The 10,779-nt window shown below is 45.3% G+C and overlaps 1 protein-coding gene across 1 annotated transcript; it reads right to left on the bottom strand.

The window, feature by feature from the left end:
* Nucleotides 1–1,618: 1,618 nt before the first annotated feature.
* Nucleotides 1,619–9,755, bottom strand: TMEM240 (transmembrane protein 240). The gene is made up of 5 exons (XM_088136658.1): nucleotides 9,745–9,755; nucleotides 9,398–9,593; nucleotides 8,935–9,041; nucleotides 3,809–4,017; nucleotides 1,619–2,051 (listed from the first exon to the last, which is right to left on the bottom strand). Exons 1-5 carry the CDS (start codon nucleotides 9,753–9,755, stop codon nucleotides 1,903–1,905), a joined length of 672 nt encoding a protein of 223 aa, XP_087992784.1. The 3' UTR covers nucleotides 1,619–1,902.
* Nucleotides 9,756–10,779: the final 1,024 nt, after the last annotated feature.

Below are 10,779 nucleotides of genomic sequence, written 5' to 3'. Positions count from 1 at the left end.
GCCTCTTAAAAAGCCAACATGTTCTGTGACTGGGTCATAATAAATGTGCATTTTCACCATCATTCCAATAAATATTTCAGCAAATTTGAGGCTCTGATGCACAGTGAGACTGAAGAGATTATTCATCTCCTTTGGGATGGCAACATGAAGGTTCATGTTCTGGGTCACACTAAACCATAGCTTATATCGCTGTGATTTATTGAATAAACCACAACTGGGGGCTGCATTTGTGCTGACTTGCATGGCTGACAAACCCCAGCAGCTCGACCCACTCAACATCCTAAGCCCTCCAAATGAATGAATCTCATTCTGCCAGAGCACAGCACCTGGACCCGCTTGTGGAACCCTGGAACTGGGTCTAGGAATTCCCAGTTCAAATGCCCTTTTGGCTCTAGGTATCGCTGGCCCTCCCTGAGGACTCCTATCTGCTGAAGCCACTGCCCAGTTCAATTTCTGAGGTAGATGGTCTTGTAAATGCAACAGGGTTGAGGGGCCAAGACGGCCTGATGTTCAAAGCCATTATTCAGATGGTTCCTGGTGTAGAACAGAACAATCAAGAGATCTCCAGATATTGCTGGATCATAACCTCCATTGTGTCTCATCACAGGCAATGCCTGCCAAGGCTGATGGGATGTGGAATTTGAGGCTATCTTGAAAATCTCACAATGCCCATTGCACAGAAGAACCTGTGAACATGGAAAGCAGGGAAGGAACCATAACTGGAAAAACATATGCTTTGCTTGCTAAAGCAGACTTTTCCAATTTCTCTAAAAAGGATGGCCTCTCTGCCTAAAACAATTATATCGAGCATCATTAACACAGACAGCACCAAGCTAAACAGTCTTGTCTAACTAGGAGCAGCTTCAGTCTTGCCAAGAGACACCTTGATGAAACATTCACAGGATCAGCCAATAGACCAAAGGGGTCAAATTTTGGAGGGACACCAACGGAACTAGCAGTTAGTCAAATCAACCGGAGCTTCCATGGAGTAATATGTTTTGGGTATTCAGTAATGAACTCCTAACTCTTCAGTAATATAATACGCTTATTTTAACTAACATGACCTGCTCACCCAAACTTCTCAGGGTAGATATTTTGGTTGGTGTTTCTTGGAAGACAGTCCACTCCAACCCACAGAGGAATACATTCAGCCTGGTGATTGCTAATTTTGCATGTCAGAATAGAGCTACCTGTTTCTTCAGGCAGGTTGGAGGAAAGATCTCCCTAGTTTATGAATCAGAAAGAAAGCAAAGTAGAAGTGGAGGCTGGAGAAAACCAAGCTATTTCTCAACTCAAAAACAACTGAAGTGGGTCATTAAAGGATTATGCATTGTAGCTACCAGGTCATATAAAATCCAAACTAAATCTACATTGGAAATGAGATATCTGAGCACAAGGAAGAACCTTGGGGGTGATCGAGTGGACTGAGGGGTTGGATACGATTGGAAACAGAGATTCAGAAGTTCTTGAATGCTAAACATGGCAACATCTGGCCAAATTCATCTACAAAGACCATGGACAACAACAAACAAAACTTCCAAATCAACAAAGAAAACCAACGAAAAAAATATACTGCCATTGCTATCATCACCAAAAGAAGCGAGGGCTTGAAAGTGTAATGCAAACTCTCTCTCTCGCTGTTGTTGTGTGGTGTTGTTCATTTCGTTTCGTCGTATGTACAGGTCCACCAATAAAATGGTAACCACAGTGCAATGTCTCGTGAGCCTTGGATCCAGGACGGGGGGGAATTGTGCATTCTCTGGGTGCCTGGTAGACACACCGTAGGTGGAACTAAGAGGGAGTCTTTAAGTAGTGTCCACCAGGGAGTAAGTAGCTAGACATCTCCCCTTGGTAGACAGCAAAAGGCAAGTTCAATAAACTGCTTATCAGTCCCGTTTTTCCTTAGAGGTGTCTTGGGCTGGGGTGCCCGTTATGATACAATTTCTGTTTGATGTGCACCATGTTTCCAGCGGCTTCGTCATACTGGCTGTGATGGCGTTTTCGGAACTCCTTGAAGTTACAAAATTTGGGAAACCAAGACCATGAATTGTCTGGGAAGGAGAAAGAAATGAAAAGATGGCTTAGCATGATGGAAACAGAGATCCACGTTCAACCCAACAGGACTTCCAACAGGAGTGGGCAAACCCATTTGATGATTTGGGGCCATAGTTCTCTTTTGAGAAGAGTCTGGGCGCTCCAGATAATGTTTAAGAACACAAAAATATGAAAGGCATGCTTCCTGCTTGCATTTTCTAACAGCTGGTGTTACAAAGCATCCAGCTTCAGATTTTAGAGGAAATACCTCACTATCGTTAAGAAAGAACCATTCATTTTTTTTCCTCCTTTATAAATTTACCTAATCCTATTTTAAAGTCTTTCTACAAGACCTTCCAGCTAGCGAGACTTCACATGGAGTGTTCCAACCAAGCTAAATTAGTGGTAGGTAGTTTTTTACATGTTATTGAACTATAATTCCAACCATCCCTGGCCATTGTCCAGGTCATCTGGGGCTGTGAGACCAGGGTTCCTTACTCCTAGATTGTAATACCCCAATGAGTCTGAAAGTACTTCTAAATTTCCATATTCGTTTTCTTTCTCCCCGTAAGCAACATGTCTAGACTACGCCCACACCGGTTTTCTTCCATACAAAACGCTCCAGTTTTATAATGTGGGCCTACTTAAAGCTCCCACATCTGAACCAGACACCAAAGGTAGCTTCAATAAAACAAGAACAGCACTGGAATTATTTGGAAAGAAATACTTCCTTTCTTACAGTCTAGGCCAGAAGCAGTTGGAACAAGAACCTTAGTGTGTAGATTAACAGCATAGACGTGAAGGAAGGCTTCAGTTACAAGAATTCTAGTGAGTTTTCCACTTTCAAATGAGGCACCTATATGTAGGCAATTTGGGCCAGCAAAGCTGTTGTTCATTTTCAATGCAGCACAGCAGAAGGGTGCCTTTTAGGGAAAAGCGGACTCTACATCAGTTCCCTGTTTCGATATCGGGGTGAAAAAAAAAAACCCTCCAACACTATCAAAGGAGGATGGAAAAGATGTAGCTGCTTGATGTGAAACTGCATGCAATTCTGACTAGCCAACTATTCAGCTCTTCCACCCCAGTTCCTTCAAAATAGGGTTCTTCAAAAGTTCTTCAGCTTATGCTACCAACCGTTCAACGCGGTTTGTACTCAAGACAGCCAGATGTCATTGATGGAGTAAACCAAATGACAATAAATTTAAAGAATCTTTGGTCAGCTAAACTAGGGTCCAATTTTAGAAGGGTCCCCCTAAAACATAAATATTGATCCAATCCAAACTTTTAGGGTTTTAGTTTCTGTTTTTATCTGGTAGGCTGATAATGTTGTTTTTATATACATTGTTATTTTATCTTCATAACCCACCCAGAGCTTTTAAGGAAATAGGTGGCAAACACATTTTCTAAATAAAATAAAACTGGCTCTTTTGCCTCCTACATTATGACCCTTTTTTTAAAAACATACAATTGCCTTCTAAAACAAGAAAGCATTTTTAGAGAAAAGAGCCAAATAAATTCCATAAATTAATTCTATTCATCTTGGGGAAACAGACTGCCTGAAAAAAATCCATTGTTTGGTCTGTCTAGAATTTACTATCAATATATTTTATTGGGTCCACAGGATTAGAAGCTCTCCTGGGATTTTTTTCCAAGCAGGTTGAACTCCTGGGCCTCTAGTTGTTGACCCCAGGTTCATTCTCCACGCTTGCAATTTTCCTCACCAAAGCCAACAATCATTTGAAAACCTTTGCACGTCAACTCAATTTCCACTTACCATACCGTCGGCTCGTCCGCCATGCTCGTACAGCATAATGGAGCAGTCCGTCCATCCACACGAGAAACCAGCTTATACAGAATCCCAACAAGAGTCCCAGCATCAGATCAATTTCTTGCTTGGTGACGTTGTCAGTCACAAAATAGTTCTCGGAAGAATCAACCACCGACTGGTCTCCGTCGTATGGGATGACATAATGAATGTGATGCCTGTGTGGTAAAATTAGGAAGAGACAGATGGAGATGAGGAAAGAAGAGAGCATCAAGGTTGCAGGATCAAGAGAAACATTTGGTTTGCCATCCCTGGCAAATATCTTTCTGGGTAACGGCTATGTTTTTCCTAGCTCGTTATTCCCATAGCAACTCACTGTGGGAAACAAATATGGAAGCATAACAGCCTCTGCCAAACTGGGGATGGACACCATCATCAGAGACATCCACTTGGCTGAGGATCTCCTTAATCCAGGAGCAACCCCTGCTTTGACCTTGACATAGCTAAGGACTGAACCTTTGATTCAGATGATCATACTAATTAAGAGACCACATTACCCACTAAGAATCACAAGACTCTCTGGTCTGATGACTACTTGGCCATTGGTGTTCAAGGGGAGCGCCATAATTCCCTGGCCCATCGTTTGCTTTGCAATGCAGAACGTCCTGTGGTTGATCCAGAGCAGTGTCTTAACTCTTGCAGAGCTGTGGCCAGCCAGACATTTGCAAAATGATGACCCACCAGTTCTATTGAGAGGCAATTCCCATACATGAGCCAGTTACAGGCCAAAACATTCAGAGAGGCCAGAATGTCTAATACTGGCAACACTGGCAACTCAACCCAGGTCTAAAAAAAATGGCAACCATCAATAGGTCTTCGATGGAAGAGCTAAAACTTGATTTTGCATGCAGAACAGCCAACATTCATTTCTCTTTAGAATCTAGAGCCCAACTTCTATAAAAGGGTTGAGATGGAACGTCACTCCAAATGCTTCCCCTAGGGATCCTCCACCGCAATGAAGCTACCATCCTGTTTTCTGGACGTCAAACCCTGCCTGCTGCTGTTGTTTTTTTTTTTCTGCCAAAGATTGTCATCTGCAAAGATTGTCACCTGCAAAACAAGAGCCTTGTGAACACAACTAGCTCCAAGGTTCCGGACCTGGATCAGGGGCTGGAGAAGTGACCTTGATTGGTCCATCCCTGCCCCAAGACTTTGCAATTCTCTATAAAAAGCAACCGGAATGTCGATGAAAGTCTAATTTACATCTAAAACGTAGATTTCAGTCATTGGTTTGGTTTGCACCACATGTTTCAACCAAGCCAGCTATTAACCTGGTCAGGTTTTTCGCAGAGGTTCTGGAAAGCATATGTTGCATTAAATGGGTCCAACGTCATTTTTTTGAGAATGCAGTCTTCTGCTAATTTCTCCAGGAAGTACTTGGTATCCCATAAACCATTGCACCAGAAGACTCTTGGCAAGGCTTTGTTATATCATTGACTTCTTCCTATTGGTCACCCAGGCAGGAGTGACCACTGCAGCCAATCAGGGTTTAGGAGGGGGATTCTCGACTGCCTGACCTTGCCAGCGAGTTCTGAAACTGAGCATCTCGCCTTTTCAGCCTCTCTATATCTGCAACTCTCTGTGGTGGAGGACTGCCTGGGAGGAATTTGGAAACCACCCCATTTCTGCCTGGAATATGGTGTTTGCACAGCATGGCTGACCGGTAAGGATAGTTCAACCCAAACAAGCCCTGGGTCATTTGAGGTTAACACCAATCCTCTTCTGCCCCATAACTGACTTGAGTTACACTTGTTCATAGAATGTGCTTATTCCACCTTTGACCCAGCTAAGTGTTGGTGTGAACTGGGTTGTCAATTTAGGTCAAGAACTCTTCATCTGCTGAAGAAATAATGCAATTAATTTAATGGTGGATCGTGCAGGAAAAATCATATATGCTTTATGTGCATTTCACAGGCCCTTTCTCCCCTAATATTTTCTTTTGCCAGCAACCTCTAATCTTTGCATGCCTTTGCTCTAATAAATGGCTGGATACTCTGTTTTCTGGATTTAGGGGAACATTTCTGAAGTGGATTTCTGCAACAGCCTTAAAGCATTCCCCAGTCCGATACAGACCCAAGGGCTGCGTTTGCAATTCGAGCTACATTAACCGGGATTAATTTGGGGGGATCTGTGGAATTTCATGCATTGTGCATTTGATCTGTTTAGGATCTAGGCATCCAAAATGGGAAAATGGGTTACTTCATTAACCAAGTTAAGTGTCATACAAGCCAGGCCTTGGGAGTTTGTGAAACACTCATTCTTCACATTTCTTCTGTTTCTGTCCTTCAGAAATGTTGGGACTACAGTTTCAAAATTCCCATCCAGCTTGTGGACTGGGAATTGGGGCAAGTTGACCTTGTAGGTTTAGAAGATGCAAAGTTGCATTTGTTTAGAAGTTTGCATTAATATTTTACTCTGCAAGTAAGCCTGACCATGTCTTCTCATCTCTGCCACTCTGGTTTTTAAATATCTAATTTAGACAAGCCATTGCCTTGAGAATATCTCATGCTATCGATACAGACCTTATCTTTGCAAACAAAACAGGCCGATCCCCAATCCCTCATTCCTGGCAGAGCACCCCACATCCCAGTCCCAGTTTCCCTGAAAGGACAAACTGAATTTGACTTTATATCTTCACCCAGGAAGGCTGGAGTAAAAGGAGGCAAGAGAATTAAAGAAAACAAAACAGATTCTCGGGCCCTCTCAGCTCACAATCAAAATAACCCAAACTGACAATCTATGACAGAGAAAGGAAGAATGGGCTTGAATTCATTCGCTCGCTCTATAGCAGTATTTCTCAACCTTGGCAACTTTATGACAGGTGGACTTCAACTCCCAGAATTCCCCAGCCAGCATGGGGAATTCTGGGAGTTGAAGTCCACCTGACTGAAAGTTGCCAAGGCCAGATAAAACAGCTCTCTTTCTTGCTGCTGTGATAATAATTCAGTCGCTTGTCACCACCCGATCCTTCCTTTTCCAATTTTTAGCAAATGACAGTATTTTAAGGCCATGTGAATTGGACCCTGCTAATCCCAGCAATTTCAGTGTGGTTTGCAAGATTCAAGTAGTCTTAATGTTTGTTCATTTGCAAATGGCAACGAATCCTCTGAGCTCTGTTATGCTAGCAAAGAGACCTATATATAAACCAAAAAATCAAGATATATAACTGTTGGCAGGCCAATTTTCCCCCTTTGCAGAGGAAAAGAATTCGCCCCACATTTGACAGGCATCCTACTTACTCCTCAAACAGGCCCTAAAAGATTTCGATCAACAGAATATATGCTTCAGTGGGAAAAAGACTGCTCACCCCAATGCTGGACTTTCTTTACATTTCTATCACACCTTTTTTTCACGCCTTCTCACCTTGTCAGTTCACAACAACCCGACAGGGTCGGGCTGCCCGAGAGATAGCCCCAGACCAAACGGGAATCCACATTTTGTCACAAAGAGCTCTTTCTTTGCTCTGTCAAATAGTTGCTGGGACTGCTACCCGAATCGGAAATTGTCCTATTAGGTTATCAATGAGGCAAAATCAAACTTGTGGCTACCATCTTGGTTCCGACCACTCTTATGGCTCTTGGGCTTGTCTCTTTCAGCTCCTCCCAGTTCTCCACTTGCACGTCTTGCACACCTGTCTGTGCATCTGCTCTAAGGCATAGCAGAGGAGGGGCCAAAAAGTGAGCAACACCCCCCCAAAAAGAGCAGATCCCTAGCAGTTGGGTACTTGAGCGCATCAAGTCCTCACACACCTAGATTGTGAGAAAGTTAACAAGGAGAGGGCGAAACTACTTTCCCCAACCTAACCATGTTAAAATCCATAAGTAAATGGGCCGAAGAAAGCAAGCTCACAGTTGTGTTCCACCTGCATCGGGGAAATGGTTCTTCACATCTACTTGGGGGGGATGAGGACAAGCAGAGACCCGGCCAACTTTTGAGCAAATCTCCTGTGATTTGGGCCACCTCTTTCGGCAGAAATGGTTCACTTGGAAACAAGCGAGACAGCATGCAGTGGGGCTTCCTCATCCAAGCATCATAACCTGGGTTAGAAAATCCCTTTGCTTGCTTGCTTTGTTTCTGAAGTTGCGGGGTAAACTGGGAACCGTTTTGTCGTGTGGAGAAACACAAGGCCCCAGTTGACTTCCTGGCCTGCAAGGCCATTCAGTGGGCAAACGAACGCTAGTTGACCAAACGGAAGAAAGCCGTTCTACATCCCACTTTCCCCACAAAGCAGAAAAGCAACATTGCCGATTGCCAACCTACATTTAGAAATAAACCTTTTATTTCACCAGGAACCTCTCTGTTGTGGCTTCCAGGTGGACTAGAAACCTGCGGCAGAGACGGAGAAACAGTTTTGCTGGGTCAGGCTGAGGGTCACCCAGATTCTCATCCAGCATCGCTTTTCTACTGCTGCTCTTGGGGAGAAAACTTTCAAGCAAGGACAAGACGGGGAGAGTAGCCCTCCCTGCCCGTTTCCCCTCCAGGTTCACTGCTCCAAGGTAGACTGCTCCTGGAGATGCAGGCTCTCAAACTTCAGCAGCTATCCACAGCCTATTCTTCCCTATACAATACCTTTGTTTTGCTCTGAGCTCTTCTGAAAGCCATCCAAACCGCTGTGGTGATATGCAAACATTTGACGTCATTGGCTCACGTTTGCCATTAAAAAGATCTGTGCAGTGGGCCAGAATGTCACTTTAACTGTCTTCCTTCCTTCCTTCCTTCCTTCCTTCCTTCCTTCCTTCCTTCCTTCCTTCCTTCCTTCCTTCCTTCCTTCCTTCCATCCATCCATCCATCCATCCATCCATCCACCCCCTATTGCTTTATAACTCTGACCTCCCTTACAGGCCTGTTGTGCAACTGAAAGCCAGACAACTGCACTAGCAGAGCATCGCCAAATGCAAGCTTAACCAAAACTACCATTTCTACTTCCCATTTGAGAGAGGGCTAAGAATTGCATCCCCTCCCCTCCCCTCCCCTCCCCTCCCAGAAGGTCCTCCTTGTCTGTCCTTCCTACCCCCCACCCCCGCAAGACCATTTGTCCCCCCACAAGACATGAATGGGCTAAAATGTGGGCTTACCTTCCACAGTTGCAGTGACAAACCCGGTCTTCCCCTCTCAGATGCGGTAAGATATAATTGTGAAATCGGTCAAGGAGAGCATTCATGTCCATTAAACATGCTATTGCCTGAAAGAGGCCAAAAACATCTGATCAGGTCTAGGAGCCAGTCCAAAAAACCCCCACCAGCCTGCCTTTGGGGGTGCCCAGGAAGGGGAAACTACCTTGAAACTGGTGCCCCCCCCCAGCTAATGAAAGCATCAGTGGCTCTTTCAAATCGCAACCTCTCAGCGGTACCTGTAGAGGTTACAGGCATTCTTGAAATGAGAACACAGCCCATCATGCCTATATTTATGAGAGGAGACCAATCCTCAACCCGAAAAACCCCAGGACTTGGAAAGGGGGAGCAAAATTCCAGAGGAAGAGAAGCCGAAGAAGCCAAAATTGGTCAGAGGGAAGAAAAAAAGAAGAAGAAGAATTCTTACCATCACAACCGAGGCCCCCAGGATCAAAAATATCATGGTGTTCGTATTCATGGACCTCGCGTGGAAATTGACAGTCGCCCTGTCACTTTCCTGCAGGCCGCCCCCCCCCAGCCTCTTTCCCCACAGGAAAAACGAGAGAAAGGGGGGCCAGCGTTTCGTGCAGAGGTCAGAGACGGTCGCATAGAAGCTCTTCAACCTGAACTGCAATTCTGGCAGGGGGGAACCTCGTCGCCCCCCCCTCGCAAAACATAACAAAATGCAGGCTTCTTCTCCCCCCCCCCAGTCCAGCCCAGCTGGATCTCTCTTCTTCCTCCTCCTCCGAACTTGGTTTCTCAGCTTATTCCAACCTATCTCCCATCGCTCTTGCCCAAAGAAGCATGTTAGCCGGCTTTAGCAGCTGCCCAGGGCAAGCTGGGTGATGCGCCGAGCCAAACCCTGACGCTGGAAGGTTGAACATCGCTGCTGCACCGTCCGAGGGAGACCGCGTCAAGGCGAGGAGACCCAGGCCAGGTTTAAAACGAGCCGTCCGAGCCCGGGCAGGCAAAAAGGGAGCCCCGGCTAGTCATTGGCATCACTTCCCGCTTTGCCCGGTCCCCAAAATAAAATTGCTCTCTTTCAAAATCGGGAAGCAATTGGTGCAAAGCAGGTGGTGTGTCGTGGAGGGGGGGGGAAGCGAGAATAAATATTTCCCCTCCCCTTTCGGCTCTCTCCCCCCCTTTTTCAGTGGGGGTAAAAATGAGAGCATAAGGCTGAGAAAATGCAGAAGGGATGGACTGACATCATAGCCTCTTATCAAAAGCCCTGTTTCATTTCCTCAAAAGGGAGCGAAAAAAGCCCATTCTTGGGGGGGGAGGACCCCCACAGATCAGAGATTCACAACCCTTTGCTGTTTTCCTGGCTCTTACTGCTGCTGTGTGCCTTTCAGAAAGTGGGGGGGAGAGAAGCGATCCAAAAACGTAACCTGGTGATGGATTTGGGGGGTACACCTCCCTTTTGGGGGGGTATGAAATCTTGGGAATCTACCTTGTGCATTATGCAGGCAAAGTGGTGTGTGTGTGTGTGTGTGTATTTTAATAATAATAATGATAAGGAGGAGGAGAATATAGAAAGGGGTGAATACCTTTTCTTTTTCCAAATCAAGCCGTACACACGGAGGCAAGCATCTTGAAGGGTCAGTATGAAAGCTTTTCTTACCCTCCCCCCTTTCCAAACCGGGTTATTCTCCCCCAACCACCATCATCTTCCCGATATATCCTCTCTCACCCCCCATTTCAGCCCCACCCAATCCAGCGAATTTTAAACGTGGGACACTAATGGATCCCCCCCCCAAAAGAAGAATAAAAGAGATTTGAGAACCGTGCCGTTTTTTCTCCCAGGGCCAG

This window comes from Python bivittatus, unplaced genomic scaffold (assembly GCF_059951505.1).
Source record: "Python bivittatus isolate LINGU-HERP-01145 unplaced genomic scaffold, Pbiv_v1 ctg000090_np1212, whole genome shotgun sequence".
In the NCBI taxonomy this organism is placed as follows: domain Eukaryota; kingdom Metazoa; phylum Chordata; class Lepidosauria; order Squamata; family Pythonidae; genus Python; species Python bivittatus.
This window is presented reverse-complemented; position numbering and strand designations above follow the sequence as displayed.